The sequence below is a fragment of the Pezoporus wallicus genome, unplaced genomic scaffold, assembly GCF_028554395.1.
Source record: "Pezoporus wallicus isolate ANWC-B61680 ecotype Strahan unplaced genomic scaffold, APGP_CSIRO_Pwel_v1 contig_9584, whole genome shotgun sequence".
Classification (NCBI taxonomy): Eukaryota; Metazoa; Chordata; class Aves; order Psittaciformes; family Psittacidae; genus Pezoporus; species Pezoporus wallicus.
Genome location: NW_026640928.1, coordinates 377,679 through 403,929, shown reverse-complemented (window position 1 = coordinate 403,929; position 26,251 = coordinate 377,679). Strand labels below are relative to the sequence as shown.

General features: G+C 44.7%; 2 protein-coding genes and 2 long non-coding RNA genes across 4 annotated transcripts; 3 read left to right on the top strand and 1 right to left on the bottom strand.

The window, feature by feature from the left end:
* The first annotated feature begins 1,054 nt into the window (after positions 1-1,054).
* Positions 1,055-7,087, top strand: HVCN1 (hydrogen voltage gated channel 1). The gene is made up of 6 exons (XM_057421313.1): positions 1,055-1,154; positions 2,715-2,947; positions 3,451-3,555; positions 4,000-4,231; positions 6,297-6,409; positions 6,728-7,087. The coding sequence occupies exons 2-6, from the start codon at positions 2,750-2,752 to the stop codon at positions 6,791-6,793; spliced, it is 714 nt and encodes a 237-aa protein (XP_057277296.1). The 5' UTR covers positions 1,055-1,154; positions 2,715-2,749; the 3' UTR covers positions 6,794-7,087.
* Positions 7,003-20,855, bottom strand: TCTN1 (tectonic family member 1). Its single transcript, XM_057421314.1, has 15 exons — positions 20,687-20,855; positions 19,035-19,155; positions 16,913-17,043; positions 15,989-16,155; positions 15,681-15,768; positions 14,693-14,802; positions 12,535-12,555; positions 12,149-12,274; positions 11,441-11,566; positions 10,957-11,039; positions 10,470-10,610; positions 10,022-10,178; positions 8,852-8,977; positions 8,366-8,510; positions 7,003-7,816 (listed from the first exon to the last, which is right to left on the bottom strand). The coding sequence occupies exons 1-14, from the start codon at positions 20,838-20,840 to the stop codon at positions 8,367-8,369; spliced, it is 1,695 nt and encodes a 564-aa protein (XP_057277297.1). The 5' UTR covers positions 20,841-20,855; the 3' UTR covers positions 7,003-7,816; position 8,366.
* On the top strand, positions 8,974-20,740 carry LOC130605655 (uncharacterized). The gene is made up of 4 exons (XR_008973757.1): positions 8,974-10,039; positions 15,687-15,801; positions 16,915-17,081; positions 19,763-20,740. It is a non-coding gene; the product is annotated as an uncharacterized LOC130605655 (long non-coding RNA).
* Positions 20,856-22,234: 1,379 nt separating the features above from the next.
* On the top strand, positions 22,235-26,113 carry LOC130605624 (uncharacterized). The gene is made up of 3 exons (XR_008973747.1): positions 22,235-22,574; positions 23,483-23,600; positions 25,237-26,113. It is a non-coding gene; the product is annotated as an uncharacterized LOC130605624 (long non-coding RNA).
* Positions 26,114-26,251: the final 138 nt, after the last annotated feature.

The following is a 26,251-nucleotide window of genomic DNA, read 5'->3' as shown; positions in this document are numbered from 1 at the left end:
TGTCCCACCCCAGAGGAGGAAGGGAAGGCGACTTGCTGCTGGCGCTGCGGGTTGCGATCAAAAGCTCAGAGGCAGGTTTTATTCCCATTTCTTGGGGATTTTTGATCAGTGGAGGGAGAGAGGGAGCAGCAGGCACAGATTTCCTATGTTTTTCCATAATGATGCTTGCAGGATCATCCAGTTCAGGAACAGCAGGTGCTGTGGCTCCAGCAGGCACTGCGCCCTTGCTGCAAATCTCCACCAAAGCAGGACAGTTGTGATAAACCCGAGTTATCTTCAGCCCTGGCCTTGTGCTGTACACCCAAGTCTAACCTGAATGTACTGCTCTGACAAAGAGTGATGAAATCTGAGGTGGAGCCCTGTGCCTGTTCTCCACCTGGGAGGCACACAAGGATGGACCATTGGGATGAGGTGCTAGAAAACGCTGAGGTTCCAGAAGATTTAGGCACTCCCTAGGAGGAAACTTTCCAAGAAACAAGTGTCTTTGGGTGTTAGAAGTGCAAAAGGGGGAGATGTTTCTTCATTTCTTCAGAAATACCTCAGGTTTGGCCCAGCAGAGATGGGTCCCTGATCGTTCTTGCAGTTGAGTTTGCTTAGGGCACTTCCCAAATGAGCTCATGTTTGTAGATTGAAGGGAGCCCTAAATAAGAAGAAGCCTTCAGATAAAACATGAGCCTGTAAGTGGAGGCAGGTTAATCCCGGCCTCATTTCTAGGTTTTAAACTTCTGTAATCCATGCGATCCCTGGGCCTCCACCTCCTCTGTGGGACTGATCTGTGTCCCTCCCTGCTCGGCAGCCGAGCTCTGATCCCAGCAGAGACTCGATTTGATTTCAGAGCTGTGCTGGATCTGGGGCTGGTTAAAACTTAAAGAGAACAGAAGTCTGAACCACGGTCCTGCGGGTCCTATTCGACAGCTCCGGGACGCGCCGTAGGGAGCCGGGGAGGGGGAATGTCGGATCGGGGACCGGGGCTCGGGACCCGTTCGGAGCCTTCCGGGCGGGGCCGGTCGGACGGTGGGGCCGGCCCTGGCTGGGGGGCGGAGCCGGGCCGGGGGGAGGCCGCGCAGCACTGGGGAGCGCGGGGCGGCGGGCGCAGCCGGGACGCGCACGGTACCGGGGGCAGAGGGGCCGGGACGCTCGCGGGGCTTGGCGCGGTGAGTGCCGGCCTGGGGATGGGGTGGGATGGGAGGTGCAGCAGGGCCTCCCCCCGGACCGCCACGTCCTTCGCGGCAGGGGTCTCGCCAGGGCCCGGGGCTCCGCCCAGCCCCAGGAGCTGACCGGTTGCTCCGGTCTCAGGGAGGTCGGGGAGCTCCGACGGCAGCGTCGGTCCCGCTTGCTCCATCCACCGGTGACGGCTCCAGGCCCCGCGGGCCGAGCGAGCCCAGAGGCCATCCCGCAAGAGGCTGGGGGGGGGGGGGGGGGGGGTCGATGGTGGCGAAGGAGCTCCCTGCGGGGCTCCACTGTGCTCCACTCAGCGCCTGGTGGTCTGGAATGAAGGTGCTGTATCTGTGAGGCACCCCTACATCGGGTAAGGAGGTGCCTTCTAAGGCCACCCCTGCTGTGAGTGGAGCCCAGGGTGGCCCTCCAGGACCTCCAACTGCAGGGAGTGAGGGGAGGCAGAGCAACCCGGGGGCACGGGCAGACCCACGGGGGCTCCCTTGGGCACAAGTGGCTTGTGTTGAGCTCTCCAGATGGCTTTGGCAATGACGGATGCATGGACAGCCTCATTGAGGATGGGGATGTGGTTTTTGGCAGGATTTGTGGGCCAGGCAGCCCAAAGAGGAAGGGTGAGCTGTGACCAGGGAACAGGACAGCGGGTGCAGATGGAACCTCTTCTGCAGTTGTCCCCAGTGTCGAGCTGCAGCCAGGATCATCTGTGGATTTGGGGTTGGTCCTGGCCCTAACCGGGCATCCATAGGGACGGGCTGAAGTCAGGATGCCTGAGGGTGATGGAGGGTGGATGGAGGATGCATTCTGGAGGATGCAGGGAGAAGAGGTGGGTTTGTACAGCATTGCCCACCATCCAGGCTGAAGTGTGGGAATTGCCTGCTTATTTTGGCTGTAAAGGGTAAAACGATTTGGGACCCTGATGTTAAAGAAGGGAAGTTACAGCTGTTTCTCAGGTCAGTGTTGTGGCAGGTGGGTAAGGATGGAGGGTTAGCCCAGGGCGGCTGGGCTGCAACTGCAGCCACTGGAAGGGCAGTATCAGACCCGTTGCTACAAGCAGCCTGTCCTGGTTGTGTAAGTGATGAGAAAATGAATGAAGGGGAGGAAATCACTTGCTTCCAGCTTCTGACCAAAACCAGGGCCTACTAGAAACACAGTGGCTCTTTCCAGTGGGAAACTGGCAGGTGCCTCTTCTGGCATCATGAGATGTGAGGTAAGGGCGGGTGTTTTTTCCTCCTGTAATCAATGCTTTGTTTGGAGATGTTTGGAAATACCTCACGAGCGAGTTCCTCATTGTAGAGCAGCAGACGGGGTGCAAACAGCACTGGGGAAGGCAGCGGGGGCTCCATGTCGTGCCGTGGGAGGTGATGCAAAACATGTGGCTCCACCATTGAGCAACTTCCCATCAGCAGGGCACGTCCACGCCACCCGCCTGGCTGTGCCTGAGCACTGTCACACTCCTGTCACTTGCTGTGGTGAAAGGAAAGGGATTTGGCATCCTTGGTCAGCCCCTCGCAGGGAGGTGATGCTCTGTTCTTGTCTCTCAGGCATTGGCAGGGTGATGCCAGCTTGATCCAGAGCCATGTCCAGGTACCTGAAGCACTTCACAGTGGTGGGTGATGACCCAGTGCAGTGGAGTAATGACTATCAGAAATGGGAGGAAGAGGAGGAGGATGCTGGGGAGAAGCAGCCAGATTCGGAAATCAAGCTGGAGCCCACCAGGAGGGATGTCTCCTTCCAGGACATGATGAAAAAGCTCTTCAGCTCCCACAGGTTTCAGGTGAGGCAGAACAAACCTGGGCTGAAGGGAGATGAGGGTGAGATCTGGCCAAAGGCACTTGTGATGAAACTGATGTGGGATGGAGCTCGTGAGCAGTCACAGTGCTGCAAGAGTGGCTCCTGCCTCTGAGCTGAGCTGTCCCATGGGAACACAGTGCTCCACAGCCAGTGCAGGTGTTTCCTGAGCAGTGACAAGCCTCAGTGCATGCTGCTCACAGCTCGAGCTCCCCAAGACACCCCCTATACCAAGCACTGGGCAATGACTGGGCTTGGTGGGCACCCAGGAGGTTTTATGTGGGTGAGACTTCACAGGAATAAACCCACTGACCCGGGGCTGCAGGAGTGGAAGTGCTGGGTGGGAGCAGTAGAAAGCTCCATCAAGTACAACCAGCTGAACTGGGGACCCAGGGCATTGAGGCATGTTTAGCTGAAGGCTGTATTGGCTCCTCTTGCTGATCTGTCTGTGCTGGGTGGGGGTTTATATTGGTTCTTCTCCTCCAACAGATCTTGGTTGTCTGTTTGGTCATCCTGGATGCCTTGTTGGTTCTCGGGGAATTGCTTATGGACTTGAAAATCATCCATCCGGACAAATATAATATAACCCCAAAGGTAAAATGCATGGTGATTTCGCTCTCTTTAGTGGTTCAAAGCCTACTAGATGGGATGACTGGGCAAAGCAGGACCTGGACTTTAAGCTGTGCTGAGGCAGCAGTTGCAGGCACACAGATGAAGGCCTCACCAAGACTTGTGTGACAGCCCCGCAGTATGCGGGACCAATCTGGCTCAGTTCATGCCATCCATGCAGCAGCCTTGTGTTTCCTTGGGCTGCAGGAGGGCTGAATCACTCTCACCACCCTTCTCTCAGTCATCTTCACACCTTCAGTCCACTGACAGCCACATGCTCTGGTTGTGCTTTAGAGCAGGAGGCCCCAGCCCTTCCCCTTGTACAGCCAAACCAGACATGCCCTCGCATGTAGGAGGTTTTCCAGGCTGCCCTGCTCATGAGCATGCAGGAGGGTTTCCTGACCCTAAACTTGCACTGTCTTTTCCCAGGTTTTCCACTACCTCTCCCTTTCCATTTTAACTATCTTCCTGGTTGAGGTGGGGTTTAAAGTGTTCGTGTACCGCCGAGAGTTCTTTCACCACAAGTTTGAAGTGCTGGATGGGATCGTGGTCATTGTGTCCTTCATCCTCGATGTTGTCCTCATCTTCCGGGAGCATGAGTTCGAAGCTGTTGGGCTCCTGATCCTGCTGCGGCTGTGGCGAGTGGCCAGGATTATCAATGGTAGGTGTGAGCTTCCCCTGCTGTATGGGCTGGATTTGCTGACCTTTCCTGCATTACCTGGGCTTAGGTCTTTGTTTCCTTTTCAAAGTCATCTCCTGGACCCCATGGTCTTGCTCTCCCAGCGAACTCAGTTTCATCCATCTGGTTTTTGTTGCTGGAGCCTTAATTTGGGTGGAATTTCTTTGGAGCAGCAATAATCTGCTGCTTGTGTTGGTGTGATCCTTCAGTGATGGCCAGCTCTAGCATGGCAGCATCAGGCACATTCCCCTTAAAACAACCTATAATCTGCTCTTGCATCCTGGAGGGAATGGCTCATGTCTTAGGTTTGCATGGTAGGATCCTTTTGGTGATGTTTCAATAAGGGAACAGGGTAAAACCCTGCCTTCCTGAGTTGACTTTCATGGCAGAGTAGGTCTTGCTGCTCTGATGTTCTGCTGTGACTCTGTCATCCCCTGCAGGGATGCTGCAGGGAACGTCCTGATCCCACTCTGGATCTTTCTTACTTGGATTCAAAGGGTTTATCATAAAAAGAGGAATATAAATATCCCCAAATCAGACTTTACTGAGTCTGCTGTTGTAACTGTAATTGTTGCAAATAGATGTGAATTCAGATACTGCCGAAGCAAGTGGAGCTGGAAACATCTTCTCCCTTCTCGGGGAAGGAATTTTGGGAGTAAAAAAAAAATGTGGCAATGAGATTATCTCTAATTCCTGCATGAAACCTCAGCCTAAGTGCTGTCCTGTGCCTACGAGTCCATTCTTGGTAAGTACTCTGCACTTGATGCAGCTCTAGGTCTTATTAGTTGGAATGAAAGGCAAGGATGGCTGGGGCCGTGTCCTTTGCCTGCAGCTCCCAGCTGATGTTTTCATGGGGAGAACATCCCTGATCAGCAGAAGTGTCCGGGAAGGGGGTAAATGTGAAAGCAGCTTTTGTGGTTCTTTTTAATTCTAGTGAAAGTCAGAGAGAAACTGAATTTGCATGCAGCTGCCTGACCTTGGAATCTTGGTGTCTCTTAACATGCCATTTTACAGCAGAAAACCAGTAGTGCATGTACAAGTAAATCCCCTTAATCCTGGGGTGCTCCTGGTTTCCTCCCAAAGCTTTTCACCATACCCACTTGGAGGAACAGAGAGGACAAAAAAAACCTGCCCCAAGCTTTGGTGGTGTGTGTCTGAGCCGTGCACAGTTCATGGTTCACTGCCCATAGGGACCGGGTTACAGGCAGGTGTGGGACTGTTTGATGTTATCAATGCAAATAAGCAGCATCACTGCTTTGTCTTGAGGGAGGAACCTCGAAGCCCAGCCTGTAGCACTGGAAACACCGCACGCTTCAGTGCCTGCCTCTGTGCACGTTGTTCTGTCAGCAGCCGGAGGAGAGCTCCGCTCAGTAGGAAGAACGTGATGTTCTTGATGCTCTTACCAGGCTATTTTGGTTTTTCCCCCTCAGAAAAGGGTGGGAAGAAAATGTCTTTACTGCGGGGGCTGAGTTCACATGTAAGAACCTCACGGTATTTCAGTAGAGAAGTGACACCTCCACTGGAATGAGCATACTCTTTGTGCAGCTGTGCAAGGTGAAGCCAAAACACCTTGAGGATGATGTGCTGTGTCCATGTCCTGTTCCACAGGGCCAGAGCAGTCAGCCCCAAGGGTGGATGAGCCTTGTGCCCAGGCTGTGATGAGGACAAGGCTCCCCACTACATGAAACCAGCTAAAACACAGCCCCTTTTGAGTTTTGTTGTCAGCAAAGCTGCCCCCAGTTACATCCCCCCAGGCTGTGCCAAGGGAGCGAATTCAAATTGAGGATGTGAATGGCAGTATGATTAATTCAGCTCAGCGGCCAGACTGCCTCTTTCCAGCAGGGTATTGGTATCTGAATCCCTGGGGTGGCTAATTTCAAACCCTCCTCATTAAGAAAAGCACTTGGGAAGAGTGGTTTGGAGATGACAGAACCAGAGCACGAGAGGAACACATTTAACTCCTTGAGTACAGACCCAGTGTATTGTTAACCTCCTGCTCGGGGCTGTTTTGCATTGTAAAACGAATCCACTGTGAATTGTTTCACAGGAATCATTTTATCAGTGAAAACCCGCTCAGAACAACAATTGTCCAAGCTCAAGCAAATAAACCTGAAACTTGCCACAAAGGTTGAACAACTGGAACACAGCTGTGTCGAGAAGGTAAGAAAACAATTTATATGAGGTTTACCTGCTGGCTGCTCCCCAGGGTGAGCTGCTGGGAACCTTTTGCAAGGTTGCTGCTCTCAGCTTAGTTTCCTCATCAGAAAGTTGTGGGGCTGAAAAGCCACAACCCTGCCTGTACTTCCCATAGCAGCTCCTCTTGCAAAGGGATGACAGCTGCCTCTGCCCTATCCTAGCGAGGTCATCCTGTTTTACAGCAGCTCAAGATACATTACAGCAGTGGGAAGATCTATGGGAACCTGCAAAACTATTTTAAGGTAACAGCTCTATGAATGATTTGATTTTTGTCTCCTACAGGAGCAAGAAATTGAAAGGCTTAACAAGATACTAAAACAGCATGGACTCGTCAGCGAGGAAAAGTAGGCGGCTGGTTTTCTGAGATGGGAAATCTGCCCTGGAAAGTGCAGTGTTGAAATCTACCAGACTGACCTGCAAGGTTTTTGTGTGTCTTTGCTTTCTCTTGTATAAGTGTTTTCTATAAACATTTTCTATTTGACCACGCTTTGATTAGACCTTGGGATTGCAAAAACACTTTTGTGGAAAATTAATCCCATGTCCTCCCACAACAGTGATTTCATAAGACCTTCCTTGCACAGCTGTACAGCCCAGACTGCAAAGTAATTTAATAAAGACACATCCTTACAAGCTACAAACCCATGGAAGTACCACTTATTTGAAATAAGTTCATTTTTTTCCAGTGATAATGTTCTTTGTTTGTAACATCTTGTACAAACTGGCAGTACCACTGATAAGAACCCAGGCTGAAAGGTCATTGCTTCCCAACAAGATGACCATTCACCACTGGTACATCTCTCCTGTGCCAACCATTCTTTTCGTAGTGTTGGTAGTTTCCTCATTTCTGTTGCTGCTTCTGCCACTTTGATATTTATATAAGGCTTGTTTCAGAAATACCAACACACCACTCCCGTAGTTGACAATCAAATCAGCACCAAAATAGAGGCCAACACGTGCCATCTTACGTCAAACAGCGCCTTGTTCTCAGCAGCAGATCTGACTTCTGATACTGCATTCTCTCATCCCTGCTTCCATTTTAAGTGTCAGTTTGCAGCCCGCTGAGCTACGAAGTTCTTTGTTTCCACAGCTCATAAATCAATGCATTAGAAGAACTGGAATATGTGAGAACAGATGTAGGTGAGTGCACTGCTGGGAACTGTGAAGACTCCAGAAAAGCCATTTAGAAAATGTGTTCTGAAGGACCAGGCTGGTGTTTGAACACTTTTCAGGTACTAGAAGGTCTCTGTGGAGAGACTGTTTCACAGTAGAAGATTCAGTAAGTGGGAATTCTGAAAGGTGTTGACTGTAGCAGGCATCTCCAGTTGATTTCAGCTGGAATGGCCATTGAGCTCTCCTGAAAGCATCACTTAACTGGTCAGATTTGTAAAGAAAGGTATAATTAATCAGTGGTTTGGGGAAAATAGCTAGAAATATGTGGCTTATTCATCTACAAAAATAGTTAGAGCCTTATCTAATAGCACATGATTACTTTAATTAACAATTTAGTTTTGCTATTCACAGAATAATGAAGCCTACTTTCCTTTAGAGCTGTCGCTTCCCCTCCTGCATCCACACTGCTCAGCAGAGCAGCCAATGTGGTGGGAGGCTGGTGGCTCTGCATGTGCTGACTGGGCAGCCAGAGCCACCAGCAAGTTCAGACTCAAGCTTTTTTCCTCCTGGCAGAGGTAGAATTGGGAACTTTCCACTTAATGTGGGGGTTTTTCTGCCCTAAAGCTTCCGAGAGCCCTCACAAGGATTCACCCTTTCTCTCCTGGGCTATTTTAACGCAGCAGGTTGACAATTCAGAAACAACTGATGGCTCTTCACAGCGACTGGATAAACCTCTCTTCTTTAGGAAATGAACTCCAAGTCAGAAAAAGCAGAAATGTGGTTGGTTTGAGGGGTTTTATGAATACTTACCTCAGACAAACGGGAAGAAAAAATCAAAGGGTAACTTGGCATTAATGGTGGGCCAGGCTTTATAGCCTGGCTCTGCAGGTAACGAAACATCCGTGAAAACAACAGAACTGGTTATAGGAATAGTCCTTTCCCTTCCTGAGGGAAGCTGCAACGAAAATACAAATGGTCATTAGCTTCAGCCTTCTCTTTGTACAACTGCTTTGTTTGTGCTGGGTTATATTCTCAGCTGTTACTTGTAAAAAGTTTGTTTTTTCATATACAGCTCCATGTGTTTTCATGAATGACGTATAGTTTTTTATTGAAGTGTGTTTTGGCCAGTAGCCCACAGTTGTGTTTGAGTTGGAACAGAAACTGTTGGATATAATAGAGTCTAATATGAAGTGCTACTTTTAGATAAGGAGATTAACTGGGTCACTGTTGCAGAGCTGATACCTAAGCAAAACAAGCCATTCTTTTTGTCTTAGGTCCTGTAATGGAATTACATACCTGCTTTAGTGTGGTGGTAGTGATCGTTGCTGTAACATTCACTATTCTGGCTTGTGGATTGACTAGGGATCCATATTTAGTCCACCTCACTTCTATTTCAAGTGATACCGGTATTTGGCATGAGCTCTGAAAAGTGTTATAAATTCTCTCATTGTCTGACTCATACAGAAACAGCCACATTAATTATTCATGTTATTAAACTGGCAGAATGCCCCCACAAAGCTGGCTCCAGGAGCTTCCCAGTACTCCTACACCATGCCTGTGCCCTGGACTGCTGCCTCTGCAGGCAGCACAGGCATTGCAGCCTTGGCTCAGGGGTGTCCCAGCAGTTTCTCCATAGGTGACAAACTGACCCTGTAAACAGCACTTCAAGCAGGGCTGTTCTACCTGAGGCAGGACTGTGACTCTCAGTGATAGTGCTGAGCTGGCTCTTTTTAGTAGGAAGACTTATTTCAGCAGAAATCCTTAGCTCTGTCAGGGCAGAATTTTGAAGCCTACAATCTTAGGTATTTTTAGGTATTTCTTTGTGAACTGTCAAGTTTCTGGTTACAGAAGTGATTCACTGTTTAGTTGCAAAAGCCTGTTAGAAATCTATATGCAAGCTGTTGCTGAGGGCGTGCTGCCATTCAGCACGTGCCAAGCAGCACTGCCTGACACCAACAGCAGGATCTGTGCTGTTGGGAGGAGAAAGACTAGTACAGAGGATGTTAGGAATTAATGTAGTGTTTGGGTCACTCAAATATACTGTTTCTGTGCTTTAAAGGATTCTTGCTCTTACTCTAACCTGATATAAGCACCAAGGACAAGCACTGATTCTGTTACTTTGCTCTTTCAACCATACCTATTGTGCTTCATCCCCATCTGAAGAGCAAGAATCTAAACTGGCTAGAACTCATTCTGTACCTAATATGTTGTCCTGATTCATAACTGAGAAGCCTGGATAGCAGCTTGATTAAAGGTAAACCCTGTCTTCTAGAGCAAGAGCTAAACTCCTCATTTGTGACTATCCCAGGAAGTCTTTCCTCCAGTTTGTCTCTGCATTTTTTTCCCTGTAGGTCCGTATTTTTCCCTGAGAAGCCCAGGCTGGCGCTGCAGTACATGTACAGGTAGAGGTCTCAGGAGGGAGGACAGCAAGAGTGAAGGGGACAGTGGTAGTGGTGTAACTTTCACCTGTTCTGAAATGTAGAGGTGAGTTATCGGCACCCAGTCAAGCACATCCTGGGCTTGAGAATTCCCAAATGAGGCCACGTAGTCAGGGAAGCTTTGTCCCTTCAGTAGATCCAGGAGGGCCTGAGTCAAAGGCTGGCATTTCATAGCTGCTGTCATTCTTCCAGGGAGAAAAAAAGAGATGCATTAAAGCAAAATCTATCAGTTTGGCACAGTAATAATTTCTCCTTGCTCTCATGCGCTGTTCAAGCCTTCTGGCTACAGCTGCTAATGTACACAATCTTTTCAAGAGAAAGACCCTTGTTAATTAAATGACATTTTTTATAATTAAATACTCCATTCCCAATACTCCTCCAGCTGTATAAATGTCCCAGGACCTGAAATAGATGCTAATGGAAAGGGCTGTCAGCAAGTTTAAAAGCACTAAATAATAAAAGAAATGGCCTCTTACCGTAACTTACAGCCTGATATCATGTTATAACCAAATAACACTGGGGCTCTGGCTCCCTGTGCCGCCAGACAGTCCTGGGCAGATGTACTTTGCAGGATGGTAAGTTGACTGTATTTGTTAGTATTTTGAATGATGCCAGATGTAACACACGGTTAAAGGGAAATTCAATACTTGATGTATATCGTGAAGAAAGAATCCTCAGTCATATCCTTAAAATATAGCTGAAAATGCTACAATAGCTCAAGACTCCTCTTACACTGCAAAGAAGCACTGGAGTGTACAAAGAAGGTCTGAATCTGTTTCACTAAACAGTCTCAGGAGATTGCAGTCAGGACTGAGTCATAAGCCACTTCTAAAATACAGCCCAAAAGCACACTTTTACACTGGGTAAAGAACAGATAATGTATTATAGATGCCCGTGCTAGAAAGTGTTTGTGAGGCTGGACCAGTGAAAGTGCTGCAGACAATTTCAACAGGGAAAGGATATCCTTGTGTCCGGAAGCCTGCTCTTACAGGCAGTCCAACAACATAACCAGGATTACCACTGAGAGGAACTGGTGTTGTATTTACCTGCAATGCAAACATACGGTATTAGTTCTCATCCTGTACTGAAATGGTTGGAAAACATAGAAATATTTCAGTTATTTTAGGATTATTAAGGATTGTTCAAGGATTGCCTTGAACAATGATAGTGGTAAGATGGTAACAGTAAGCTTGTAACAATTCTCTTAACATTGGTGCAGGCTTTTCTGTCACTGGATACAGTTATAGAGAGTCACAAGATGCATCTTCCAAATGTGAAAACCAGACTTTGGAGGCCATTATTGCCCAGTTCTCCGGTGCTGCCTCATTTGTGTACCCAGAGCAGGTTATATTTTACCTTGCTGCTAACAACTGTTCCAATTCAAGTTTAATAAGTTTTGTAATTAAATGTCTTTCACCAAGTCACCCGTAACATCTCCAGCAGTTACCTGAGTAAAGCTGATTTCGAAGCTCTGCTCTATTGAAAGTGCTTCTTTGTTAATTGCCCCCAAGACAAAAGCACCAGCTGCTTCTATTATTTCTCCTGCATCTGTGTATGTAATGTGATAGCTCACCTGAAAATTCAACATTTTAGATATTAATTAGAATAAATACGTAAGAGGATGAAACTAGAGAAGAGGAATTTAGAAGTATGCAAATATTTTTTCTTTCTTCCTTGCTTAAGGAACACTCAAGTACACAGTAAAGCCTCTAAAGGCTGGAGCCTCTTCAAAACTGGCTTCTTGGAAAACCTCTTCTAAGCATAAGGCCAATGTTCATTTAAGGTTTAAAGCTGAGATGACGTGCACTGTGTGTTCCTCTGCCTCTGTCACCACTGTGCCTGAAGTCAACATCTCCCAAGCATAATGGAGAGTCTAAGCTCATTTTATTATCTGTTATGCCATATACACACAGTCATAATAGAAAAGGATTTCATCCTGTCTCCATGTTATGTTGCATATAGTTATTATTTTGTTGCAAAATACTCCCGTTTTCCCAAAGTCAGTGTTTCTCCTGTCACATTTGCTTGGGAGATGTCAAATACATGGAAACCATGCAAGGCCCTTCTCACATCTTTGCAGTTTGTGACTCAGAAGTGATTTGATGCATAGATGCTTTCCATCAAACATGAGGAGAAAAAGAACTGTCATACCTACCCCAAGAACTACATTTATGCACAGTTCATCCAAAATCATGGGGAGCCTGAGGACATCACTATCATTAAGTAAAGTCCGTGTTCCATTTAGAGACTGGACAGATATGGACTGGACAGAAATATTCACCTGAAAAGCAAATTCATGTCATTTCTGAGTATTGTGTAGAATTATTTTTGGCTTTTTTTGTATTGTATTTGTGACCCTTCTGGGTTCTGTCAACAGTCCTCAGAACAACTACTGTATTACATTCTGGTACCATATTTTTACTGTAAAGATTAAGGATAAAGTCCCTGTTCTGATGAAGTCAGTGAAAAAAGCTCCCACTGACTATAACCAAGTAAGAATTTTTCCCCCAGCTCTTCCCACTAAGTTAGAAGGATACTCACCATCTGACTTGACTTAGGCACCTAGGGAAGAATAAAAGAGCACATTTAAATGACAGCAAACATGACTTAATACAAGGAACAGCTAAGTAAAGCATTTAAGGCTTAACTGCTTTGCCAATTTAACTCTCTATCATTACAATAACTTTTATATCATGGAAGTTATTGGAAATACAATACGGTAGTGTGAAAACAATGGCTGCTCTTCATGGCTAGTAGGCAAAATCTTATAGTCCAGTCCTCTTCTTCCTCTGACAGTTACTGGAAAATGTCTTAGTGACTTCCATTAGTTTTCCCTCAGGCCTAGCTAGACTACATCCCCAACAAACATCTAGTGCATTCGTCAAGTAGTAGATGAATCCAGTGTTTCCCTTGGACACTGTATTTGCAACTCAGAAACACTGGAAAAGTTTACTTGCATCAGAAAGGTGATGACTGTTATTGTGACCCATTGAGGGCGTCAGAGAACATTGTTCCTACTGCAGCTCTGTGCAACACCACTTGTAACTAACCGGAGACTGCCAGTTCAGGAAGTCTGCCAGGCTGTTCCTTCCCGAAGGAATAAAGAGGTTTTGTTGTGCCGTTCTGATAGTAGTAAGTCCATAGCTTCACAGTACAATGAAATGAGAAGCAAGTATCCCTCTTGTAATACAGCACATGGACATGCACAGTTGCCCCACAGGAAAATTTCCACTGAAATTTCATGGAAACACAGAAATGTCAGCCCAAGGTCATCAGTCATATTTATATCTACACCTTGAGGTATAGCTCAGCCATCAGAATGCCCCTGGGTCTGCTGGACAGGCCATGGGAGAGAGCAGAGATTAAGTGCCACAATTACCAAGAGCTTCATATCCCTCAAGCTGCCCGGCCTGGCAGTGAGTATGGGTTCATTATGATGGGGTTTCTGAAGGAACTGCTGTACCAGTCCTCTCACCGGGGGCTCCCCGGGTTTCTGCCGTATCTTTTGCCAGCAGCTCCACCTGCTGGCACTGGAAGGGCTCCCTGCTCTGCCCTGTCCCTAGTACCAAGTCACTTTTCTGTTGTCATACCCATCTTCAGCTCCCTTTGGGAAGGGGAGCTTCCTACAGACCATCTCCAGCATCTACTCAGCGCTCTCCAGTTCTTGCATCTGATCCTTCCTGAATGTCCAACGTACTTTGGACAGAATTCTGGCCTCTCCTGAGCTGGGCTGCTGTCACTGGCAAGCAGCACATGGGTTCTAGTGAGAAAGGGGAATTCACCTTTGAATTCAAAAACATTCATCTGCTTGGAGCTTGTCCTGAGGCAAGCTTGTTATTCCTGGTTCTACAGCCACCAAGAACGTCAATTCTGCATACACACAGAAACACTCAATGCCCTTCTGAGGCAGAGTTTTCTCTAACTGTTCCCCAGCAGGATGACCAAAAGCTGACATCTGTGTGCAACAAATGTGCTGATTTTAATGAGGTCCTCAATAAGCAGGAGAATGATCCCACCTGTGAGAACATGAACTATTTAAGGGGCTTTCCTTTCCTGTTGAAAGGGGATTTATTTCTACATGAGACATCATCCTCCACTTCAAAAAGGAATGAAAAAGTAAGCTTAACTTTGAAAAATAACCACAGGCTGTATTGGGAGTAGGCTGGATACAAACAAATTTGCTCTCAGTGGGTTAAAAGGTCATGTTGTTGGAGGACTATAAAAGGAAGGCTCAGTATGCATGTACAATACCCTACTATTAAAAACTGAGGTGTGTAAGAAAGGTGTATCTATGCAGAGGATTAAACCTTACAAGTTCTTCTTTAAGTACAAAGGTTTCTCAACTCGTTAAAGCTCAGACTTCTTATGCACTCTGGTAACAGGCTTCTTGGAAGAGCTTGAACAAGCACAAAAGCCTAAAGCTGCTGCCACTGCAGTAAGCACAAGCTCAGGAACAGGCTTGTCTCTTCAAGACCATTATTTTTGTTGGCCAAGCAGAGCACAGTAAATGCTTCTGCTACCAAAGCCTGAAGTAAAAACATTTCCCAAGGCTTTCTGTAGAAAAGTCCATTGCACAGGGAGGTGGTTTTTCCCAACCCAGTAAAGCACCATACTCTTTAGCAAATAGAATTGACTTAAATCTGTAGATACAAATGATATATCAATGGTCAGCTGTATGACTGCTACAAATCATACTCACTGCTAAAATGCTGGAGTTGATGTAGAACAGCATACTAATTGCTTGAATGTTTTCGCATTTTTCCACACTTACTGATCTAATGCATTTTGTAGCCTGGTTTACTAAAAACCCTGGAAAAAAGTCACAAAGAATAACTGAAGGAAGTTAAAGTGTAATTATAAACACCAGAAATAAAAATCTAAGCACCTCAAGTATAAGTAAGTGTAAATCCTATTGCAGGTAAGGGTTTGTGTGAGCTATAAAGACTGATACTTTCTTAGATTCTGCCAAAGTGCTGAGACAAAACACTATTTTTTAACAAGCTTAATAAAAAGAAGCTTAATAAAAAAGCTTAATAAAAGCCAGCTGAAAATGTATTACTTCAGTTTCGAGATCTTATGAGATTTCTTCATTTCACAAGAGACTTCAGTTTTCTTACGGTCAGCATGATTGTTATGATACCATATTTAATAACAACAGTGGGGTTTGGAAACTGTGTGTTTGGTTGTGGCTTTTTCTTTTTCCCTCCCTCTCTGCAGAGGAGAAAAAAAACTGTGTGAAAGATTAAAATGTAGAGCTCAAGCCTGCAAGTCTGCCTTGACTTGCATTCAGGCTGTGAAAGGAACCTCACTGTTGTAAGAGGCATCTTACAAAGGTTGCCCGGTTAGGTCTTGCTTTGTGTAATACCCTCTTCCCTCAGGGTGTCACCCTTGTGCTATTCTATTAAACCAGTTATGCCAAAGAGGATGTTTTATTGTTGGATAAACACCCCATTAACAAGATTCTCAAGGATTTACATATCTAACTTTGAATGTTTAACATAGATGCAACACAACTTCCAATCTATGCCTAAAAATAAACCCAGAGGAGTGGAAACATGAACAGTTTGTTCATGAATCCTTATCTGAATTTACATCTCTGTGTGTGCCAATTTACTGACTGATTAAGATCAAGTCAGAGCAGAACACTCTAAAGCAAACGAAACTTGAATTCAAATGCAGTTTCTAACCTGCAGGATTTTCATCAGAGCACCAAGAGGAGACCACAGGACTAGGCAGTCTCAGGAATGCATCCACTGTCTGTATAGGAACACCATACTGCCAAACAAAAGAATATATTCCAGTGTACAGGTACGCTTCAGTTCTAGTTCACTTTTTAAGTAAGCCAACACAAAACGCTACACTTCTTATTTTTACATTTCAAAATTTAAAGGCCAAGATAAAGTTTGTCTCTTCCAGAAGAACTGCATGTTTTTAAAAGCAGATGCAAACAATGCTTACTTCAATCTAACACTAATTGCATCAGATCATTATTTACCTGGTATCTGTAAGTTTCATTTGCGTCAGACAGATTCTGATCATCTGTGTTCATGTCCCAGCTCTCAGGCTCAGCACTGAAAGTAGCACTTCCAAACTGCTTAAGCAATTGATCAAAATTCTCAGAAGTAGGAATTTCAGGGGAACTGAAGGTGAGTGCTTGTTCATCTGTCAAAACATTTTAAAGAATAGGAGAACTTTGGGGATAAAAGATACAGAAACAGCATTTAGTAACATTTTTTTCCTTCTGGAGTCATTAAAAACTCAGCAATAGAAAAATATTAACACAGCTTTTCTCTAAGAAAAGCTTTCTATTTTATTTAAAAGAAAACCTAAGCAGTATCTCAACCCATTATTTCCCCCAGGTCCATGAAAGCACAAACGTAAGGAAAAGGGTAAGTCCCTTACTCTCAAAACCATGGTTTCTAGCAGCCTATGTTACAAAACAAAGACTTGTCAGTTAGTGTCTACAGATCCCATTGAAGTATTCAGATAATTTAATTCTGACTGTATGTTAGTTAAGAGAACACAGCACTGATAACTCCTTCCCAGCAAGTCACTTCTTCCCAAAGCTGGGCATAACGGATTTGTACCACTGGTGGCTATTACATAGTTACAGTAACTGATCAGGAAGGAGTTAGTTTCCCATATGACAACTTTAAATATTATGATGATAAATTATTTAAAAACAAATAAACCCCACAAAACAGTTTATTTTTTTTTCCAACAGAGAAACTAAGAATTAGAGATGTTTTATCTTCACAGTTTCACAAGTGAAAGGATTACAACATAAGGACGGTGAACCTGCAGAATAACCAGTTTTTTGACAGGTTTAGTTAGTTCTAATTTTAGTCTGTTTCTGGTATCTAAAGAGCTTACAAAAATAACACCACAGTGCTTAATATTAGCAACAGTTCTTACTTACAGTTTGTAGCATGAATGCAGAAAATACTGGGATTGACTTGGTCGATTAATTTAAATACTCTTTCTGGTGGATTTGCTTCAACATCAAGTGAATATATGGCAGCTTTCTGACTACACAGACGGCTGTCACCTCTGCAAGCAATAATAATAAAATCAGTGACCTACTTCAAGTGAGTATTGACCGTATTTTCAAGTTCTTTTCATGTATTTAGGCAGCATCAAAAAAAAGCACGAGATTACTGTTTTAACATAACGTACTGCAATTGTGTCTCCTTTGAAGGCTTATATTGTTTTTTACTGTGTGCTTAGTAATAAATAATAGAGAATTCTCGAACAGCTTTTATCTAGCAGTGGAAATTGAGCAGCAACATGAAGAAAGATGGGAGACAGGGGAAAGGGGAGAACCTGACACTAATAATATTAGAGCTAAAATGAGAAGTTGGATGGGATCCATGTGGTGTGAGACACCACAAATTGCAGAGGGTCCCACACAGTATACACAGCTCAGAAGCACTCTTATTTATACAACACAAGTGGGAAGTATGACCTTTAGGGTGACATAATGGCATGTAGACCAAAAAAAAAGGTCAGTTTTGTGAATATTGGAATAATATTCACTTGGGGCAGGAAGTCCTACTTGAGATACATGTAAAAGAAATGGCAGAGACAGGAGGGTGAAATAACTCACTCCAGTCTAACAAAGTATTTGTAGATGTGCCATGGGCTCATCCACAGCAGCCCAGAACTGTGGTAGTGAATGTGCCAGTTCATACCCTGAAGAGCACTGGTGTGTCCTACATGCCGGAAATAAAAGATGATGATTCCTGTGAAACTGGTGCTGGGGCAGGGTTAAAACAGTCAAGGAGAGATACTGAAGAAGTGAAATGCCTCTTAAGTATGGAGTTAAACTCTTCCATGAAGTAAAGCATTTGTTAGTAGCATTCACATCCTAAATCAAATGCCCTTTCTCTGCTGTTTCCAAGGCCACATCGCCTCTTACTTGGGATCAGTCAAACCCTTTCAGTAACTAACACAATTACACTGATGTTTATAAATCTAGATGTAAATAATGAGATCCACAGTCCTTGCAGCCATTGAAAATCCCATGGATTTTCCTGTAAAAGAAACATTTTACACAAAAGACTTTGGGAAAAGAAACACAACTTCATTTTATACATTTCTAGTTGACAAAGACAGAACAGTCACCCGAGACAATGAAACTGTCACTCAGGAAGGCGCTGATTAGACCTTTCTGATATCTATAAATGGGAATCAGTAGTCATTGTGTGCAAGAACAATAAGAACCCATGGTCTGGGATGACTGCTAATTCAAATTTCAAAGCACCAAGAATAAACCCCAGTGTTCACATTGGCATGACTTATGCAGAAGGTGGGTTGAAGAGCTGTACTTTTTGTTCTGAAAAGTCACCGAGAGACTTTTTTACATTACAGATTTGAAGGAGCTTTCTTAACTCCTTTTTGAGATGAAATTGGGTGAGAGTGGTTTCACAGAGACTGTAAATAGCAAAGAAATAATTATTGGCATTAACTTATTGATATAATGTTAGATTTCACTGTTTCTAATGTGACGGACTGGCAGTGAGGCAGCAGGTTGGGATGCTGACTTGTAAAATGAGGACCAGAACAATGCTCAAACTTGTTCATTAAGCCCTGAATTGATCAAGTTTCTATCTGATATCATAAACCATAATGAAAGAGGTTACTGATAAATTGCTGATGACTGAAGGGGGTGACTAGATGGTCCCATGGTATCAGCTTTAACTCCAGACACTGCATTGTATTGATTTAAGTTTAAAGATGCATTATTCTTGGCCCAACAGAAGGTATCACCACTTAAGTACCCATAAACAAGGAAAGAGGAGAAAAGCAAGGAGTATGAGTTCAGAAATGAGGGAATAAGTCAAAGAGAAACAGGTGAGAGGACAATTTGTTGTTCTACCTGGTTGGGGACAAAAGTTTTCATGCCTAGTGCAGGAAGGACTGGTCAAAGGGTAGGCAGGAGTTAGAATGGAGAGGGAGAGTGGATAGGATTTGTTAATAGAGCCCTTACAGATGCATGCAGCAAATAAGATTTTACTTCACACAGCTGCTTATGCACTTACGTGACCACAGGAACTGAACAGGTAGTGAAGAGGCTGAAATCTGCTGCACTGCAATCAGGGTCACAGCAGCAATTCACATCACATTGTGCCACCAGCAGGTCACAAACACACAGCTTGGCAACTGAGGGGGAGGGAGAGATTGAAATTAGAACTGAAACTTTACACACTACAGCATGTTCCCCAACACTTCCATTCTTCACCTCACCTTGTTTCTGACAATGGTCCAAAGTCTATATCCAAATTCATGTGCCTTTAAAAAGTCATTTTCTAAAGCTATCTTTTTTGCTACTTAGCAAATCTATGTGGGACACAAGAACAAAACCAAGGGCATACTAAAACCTGCTGCTGTGTTCCCTATGAAATCAAAAAAGCAATGTTATAGGAGTTTCAAAGGTATGAAAATATACCCAGCCCTGCAGAGGGGGGAAGAGATATAAACAAGGCTCACTTCTTGCTTGTTCAGCTTATTGGGAAAACAAACAAAAAAGGAAACATTTTGATAGAGCAGTGAGATGTTTACAAGTATTGAGCATGTCCCAAGGTCCAGTAATATGTTTTCCCGATGTGCCAATGTAACCATAGTTGACTTTGTTGTTTCTCCTCTCTTTAGACACTGTGAAATATTGTAATAATAGAAAGTGCTACCAATACTGTAAGCTGGCTTGATAAAATACACTTGGTAACTTCTTAAACATTCTTGGGTTTTCAAGTTTATAAATTCAAACAAGCTATTACTCTAATGAAGTGGGTTTGAGAGCTGGTATTCTGTAATAAATACTGACTTAAGAACAACAGAGTGAAGAAAATGAAGCCCAGCTCTGTAGGGAAGACATTCAAACAACATTCATTTTCCTAACTAATGCTGCTTTTATTTTGACTCTTGCCCATTTCTTTATGGCCTCTCGGATGTTCTCTGACCATCTGAACAGTATCCAGGTATTTCCTGGAATCTCTGATGCTCTGACTGTTCCGTTCACTGAGTTTAGCACTGCAATCCTTAGCTCACCTCGTAAACAAGGTAAGTTTAAACACAGATGATTAGGTTGGGAGGTTGTATCTCTGAGATCAGAGATTTAAGTCTCTTTTTCCCTAAGGATGGGTACACACCGGGACATGTTTAATTTGGCAAGTAACCCAGGCAAGCTGAACAGTTGGCAACAACACTGGGAAACCAAAAGTTAAAGTATACCTGCCGATTAGGAGACAGTAGGAAACCAAACAACGATCCGTCATCTATCTTGCCATAGCATCACTATAAACGCACAGAGCTGGGGCCGAGTTCCGAGTCTTGGAGCAAACTGTGTGTGCCACCAGCTCGGTTGGGAGATCTCCAGCACAAACAGGGTGAGCCTGGGTCCCCTCTGCCAGGCCAGGCTGTGCCCCATGGGCTCAGAGCAGGGTGCTGGGTGGGCAGGGGGACCTGTATCCTGGCCGTGCATGCCAGGATCAGCGTACCCAGCGGCTGTGTAGCGGTACTGTAGGGTTGTAAACCTGCCTGAGGAAGCCCTGAGCCCCGCCTGGCTTGGGGTGCTGCTAGAGAGGGGTGCTCGGAGCACAGCTGCAGCACAGCCCCGGTAAATCCCCACGGAGAAGCAGCTTTCCCTTGCCCGGCAATAGCCGCCGGTGCCGCGCAGAAGCCCTAAGGCACCCACCGTCCGTAACCGGAGCGGGCCCTCTGCGGGTCCGCGCCGGGACGGCCGCGCTGGTCTCCGGTGGCGCTCCGGGATCCTCCCTCGGCTCTGCTGCCCGGAGCGGCGGCGGGAGGAGGAGGATGAGGAAGGCCCCGAACCCCAGCGCCGCCGCCATAACGGACGCTGCCGGCCGCCCCTAGCAACGGCGCGGTTGCCAGGGAGCGCGGGGCATCACGGGAAGCGCGAGTTCCCGCCCTCCCGGGGCATGACGGGAGGGTGTCTGAGGTAGTGGGGCTGGATGGGGACGGGGTTGTGCGCTCTGGCGCCATGGCGGGTGGCGAGGGGAGGCTGGGTCTTGTCTGGCTGTTGCTTCCTGCCGCCCTCAGCCCCATTCGTTGCAGGGAGATGTGGGGTGAGGCGACACACTGAGCCTCTGCCTGGGTATGGCCTCCTGTGAGGCCACTCCGCTCACCTCAGAGCCTCCATTATGGCTGCCTCAAGCACCCACTTGTGCCACCCAGCCCTGTCAGAAGCCGCCCAGCGCGGCTGTAACTTGGGTGTCGGTGGCCCTCGGTGCTAAGCCAAGGGCAAGAGGAAAAAGTTTAAGTTGTAGCAACTGAAGCATTAGCCATGTATGTGGTTTGGGCAAAAGTTCTGCTGGAAAGCCATACGCAAAGGTGGGGAATGGCTGCTTGTGAGCTGTAAAATCTTACGTTTAGTGTATTTTTGCAACTTTTTAGTAATCTCAAGCCAATTTTTAAAGTCCATTTCTCCTTTAGAAAATTCCATATCTCCTTTTGAAAACACTTAACGTCCAGCGCATCTGTTTGTTCATCAGCCTTACCAGTAATCCTGCAGTATATACAGGTGTTTTTATGCTAACTGGTAAAAAATGAGCTAGAGAGCGACTGAATGATCACAATTCTTTACGGCTGTCTTACAAATACCAACATCCAGGCTTCAGTTCCAACCAAGAGATGACTTTTTAACCTTTGAAGTCTTGTGTTCTGCAGTTCCTGCTCAAAAGCACCTCTACAACGTTTGTTCCTGCATCAGACTAACAAGTGCATTGTTACAGTGTGCCTTCTTTTTCTGATCAGGGTCGTTCCCGTCCTCTTGAAGGGAAGCGCTGAGAGCTGCAAGGCCACAAGAGGGCATGTTCTCTTTTACGTCGATCCACTTGACTGCTGGCCATGCAACTTCAAGTCGACAGTGCGTATTTAGTACATTGATGTTCCAGATTCTGCTGAGAACTGAAATGATTCCACAAAGTCTTTGGCACCTTCACACTCTCCTCTTGCCTCACAGGAGCCCATTACTCACAAAGGTGTTGATGAGTTTCGCAAGACAGACTGTTGTCTGCCTCACGCAGTACAAGGCTACCAAGGTCATTTGATACTATCAAAGAGCTGGTAACGTAAGATGGATTTGAAATAGCTCCATATTACGTGGCGAAGTCCTGGAGTCATCCTTCTCTTTGGAAAGAAGACTTAATACTTCAAAGGTGACATGAAGGTGAGAATCCAGCATACTCCATTGTACCTCAGACATCTGTGTGCCTTATGTGTAGACAGTCTCACCTGGGTGTCCAGTCTGCATTCTTTCTGTTAAATATAACTTAAAGTTACTGTATTTGCCTTCTTCCTTCGGGAAGAAAACCCAGTGTGTTTAGTCTCTTTGTTTCTTTGCTGTTTCTGAGATTACAATGGAAACATTCATGCTTTTCCTTTCAGTAAGGTCTCCTCAATGATGTTACTACTGTTGGGTCTGGCTTTTTTCTCAGGCTTGAAGAGTAACAGTAACTTCAAGTACATTCCCATTTTGAAAAGAGACTGTAAAAATGGCATCAAGGGCTCCTTTTTCCTTCTCACTAAGGCTGTGCCAGTACTGGCTGCAGACATCAAATAGAGTCAGTGCCTATATTTGGAGGAAATCATGGGAGTCTTTAAAAAGCAGTCTCTTTCCTGGTCCCAGAGCAGAGGAACATGTTACCTTTGCCAGTTTACTCAGATTTGCATATTCATAGCTGTGGTCAGGACAGATATTGATGCACTACCCTGAAAACTCTGATTTCTTTGCCCCTGCTTAATAACACACATAGGCACAGGTTATAGAAATCAGGCAAGGACCTGTTAGCAGCAGAGTAAGAAGACTTGTGGCTTCAAGAAGGAGTCCTTAGGCAGGGAACTGTCCCCTGAATAAAGGAGACTTGTTTTCCTGCCTGTTAAAAGGCAAGTGAAGCTCTTTACTTTTGTCACTATGAAGTGACTGAAGTTTCCGCATCCTCTTGCTTAAGGGAAAGTAAAAAATAGATTTGGGAGTTTTACTTCTAGCAGCTGTGGGGCTTTTCTCCACTTCCAAGGGAGAGGGAAGCCTGCAGGAGGGAGCAGTCTGAGTGTGTGGCTGTGCTGTCCTTCACTGCCCCTTGAGATGAGACTCTCATCTCTCTGGGTGAAGCTGACTTGGGGGCTTACAGTCCCTTGGATTTCTTGACTAATCTCCCATACTATGACTATGTATGGTCAGTTGACAAGGATGAGGATGTTTCTCCTCTGTAGAAGTCCTGCACATTTGGAAATCTGGAATTTGGTTTGGAGGCTTGGAGGGAGAGTGGTGCTTAGTTTATGGTTTATCATTGTTGGTTGTATTCTGTCTTCTATATAACACGTTCAACTGCAGCATCATGAGATGAGCTCATTAATATTAAAGCACCCCTACTTGTTAGTTTAAATGTTTAATGCATTTAAACTGAGTAAAAAGGGCCGTTGACAACGCACAAGGGAAAATATAATGTAATACATTCTGTTTTGCATCCAGAATTACTTTGCAAAGCTGATGGTGCGCAAGGGACCAGCCTCCTTGATGAAAACCAAGCCTTGCTGAAAGCACAGATTGCACCCTGAATGCATGTGGGCAGGAGCTGGATGAATAAGAGGTATTATTTCTTACTGCATCTACCATTGAAATAGAATAGAACTGGGCAACTGTTCAATAGCAAAGTATAATTAATCTGGTTTTCTAATGATTGTTTTCCCCATAGCAAGTTAGGGCTTTACTCAGACCAACAATTCACCTAAAATCCATCTCCAGTAGTACTTGTAAAAGAAGAACAGGATTAACATAGTAGTCACTTCAGTTTCCTCTTTATTAATGTTTAAGTGACTAATTCTAAATTCCTTAACTGTAGGAAGAGATAGTTCAATAAAGGCATGATATCTACCCAGATATATGCACACATAAACAAAATGTATTAAGTAAAGTCTTTCAGAATGTAACATTAAAAAAATAGATTAAAAAAACCCCAAACAAAATACGCTTTTGTCATTAAAAAAACAAGGGAAGACAAAAGCCAAGTATAAGAAAAACCTTTTGAAAAGTTCCACCATCACAAAAGCACCCTTGTGTTAAGACTTCTGAAGCAGGTTCCAAAGAGCAGACTCCGCAGAGGGTGGGACAAGATTGGGACATTGCTAAATACTGCATGTTCTCCATCACAGAGATCCTGATTTATCCCATCAACATGTGGGCATTAATAATTAAAAAGGGCACTGTGATGCTCACAGGGGAGGTCCTACAAAATGGAAATTCGAGCAGTTGAAGATGCAGTTGATTGCTGTCTATAAAAAAACATTTGAAGGGATTTACTGTAGCACTATTTTAGTCATATATTAAGGAGCAAGATTTTGATGTGCATTTAAGCACTGTAGAGTGGCATTTGCAATCCAAATGTGGCAGGATCAAGTCTTGTCAAGCACCATAAAAGCAGGGTAAGTAACTGATTGTAAGCACAAATAAAACTAACACAGATGTCCTTTATGAAATGCTAGGACTAAGCAAACCACATTAGGTATGTTTCAGTTTCTCTCATCCAAGCTTATTTAATAATTCAGTTAAATGTTATTTTTAACTCTATAACTTTGACCACAGTCCTCACCTTTTAAAATTACTTGAGATTTAAATAATTACTTTAACACATCTAAAACTATTGCAGTTTCTCAGAACAAGTCACTCGAGTTTTCAGAACAGTGCACCAGTATCTGTCCTGAATATAGCTACAAATATGAGAATCTAAGTGAGTAAACTGGCAAAGTCCATGTGCTTTTGTGCAGTGACAGAAATTCTACCCATGGACACATATAATTTTGGTTAGACAGCTTAATTTTATTTTTTTTTTGACATTTAAACTAGTTCAGAATTAGCTCAATAAGCAGAGTCTTCATAAACAATGATGGATGAGGTGTTCAAGCTATTTGTGGGCTCTTTCTGAACACACCTTATACAAGGCTTTTAACTGCTCAGGTTTTAGTGTTAGGAGGTTTTTAGTACTAAAAAATGCTCAACAGAGTTATTGTCATGAAGGAGTTAGGAATTCTCTAGGAAGTGGAATTCCTAGAGAAGTAATTCCTGTTACTTTAAACGTTTAAAATGAGGATAAAATCCTAAGAGGAGCAGTTTTGTATGTGTGTTACTTGATCTAAATATGTATTTTCAGCATGGTGCCATTCAAAACAATTTTACCACTGACCAAAAGTCAGAGTCACCATTACACTGCAGTATTCTGTGTTTTATAGAGAAAGTGGATGACTTGGTTGAGATTCTAAAGGAACCGAGGGAGAAACTGATAAGCAAAACAAACCAGCTCTCCATAACAGCTGGGATTTGGGAGGTCCTTGTTCCCATCCTGAGATGGTGATCTTCTGACTCAGTATCTCCTCCTATCTCTTCCATGTGAAGTCTGGCATCACCCTTTCACATTAGTTTTCTGTTTGGTTTTAACTATGCTGTCTTGAACTTCTTCATCTTTTCAAGGCAAACATGAGTTTTGCTCCATGACAGATGACTTTAAAAACTCAAGCAGACAAGCATTTTTAATTAGAGTCAAACCAAAGTCAAATCAGGCTGAAATAAACTGCATTCTGGTCTAGCACAACATTAGCCCTTAAATAAATAGCGAGAAGCCTGGGCTGCCTCTGTACAGCAGATGGCATTACAGGTAATATTTATCATACTCCAATCCCAAGGCTAAGATAGCAGGGAGGGAGCACTGACGTCAGCTACAAGTGAATCAGTCTTAATACAAGCTGAAAAACTGCTTGTGCCTTCCACAGTTGATTACATTGCACAGCACTTCTGCTTAGAGTTCCCCATTGCATTTATTGGTCTGAGCAAGCCTAGCAGGAAGAGTTCATTTTGTTTTGCAGCTTAACTGAACTGATGGAAGTGGATCTTGGACTTTGAGGTGGGAAGATTCCACCCAGCTGCAGTAACCAGGGGAATGCCCTTTGCCCCAGTTTTGGTGCCAAATTTGTGCATTTGAGAATTTTAAACAAATATCACTTGGCAGGATATTGACCCTCAGGGTACAAGAATAATGCAGAGTGAGGCTGCAGGAGGGCATGTCCTGGGAGGGATTTATGGGAGACCTATCAGGACTCATACTGAACAGTGGGGAAACCCAAATGTCCTGTTTCATTTCCAACGGTTGTTCTTTGTCTCATGGGAGGTAAGTGAGCTGAATGAAAACCAACAGCAGTTTTGCATCTGGGCACAGTGTGAGTGAAAGACTACAGTGCAGGAGTGAAAGAG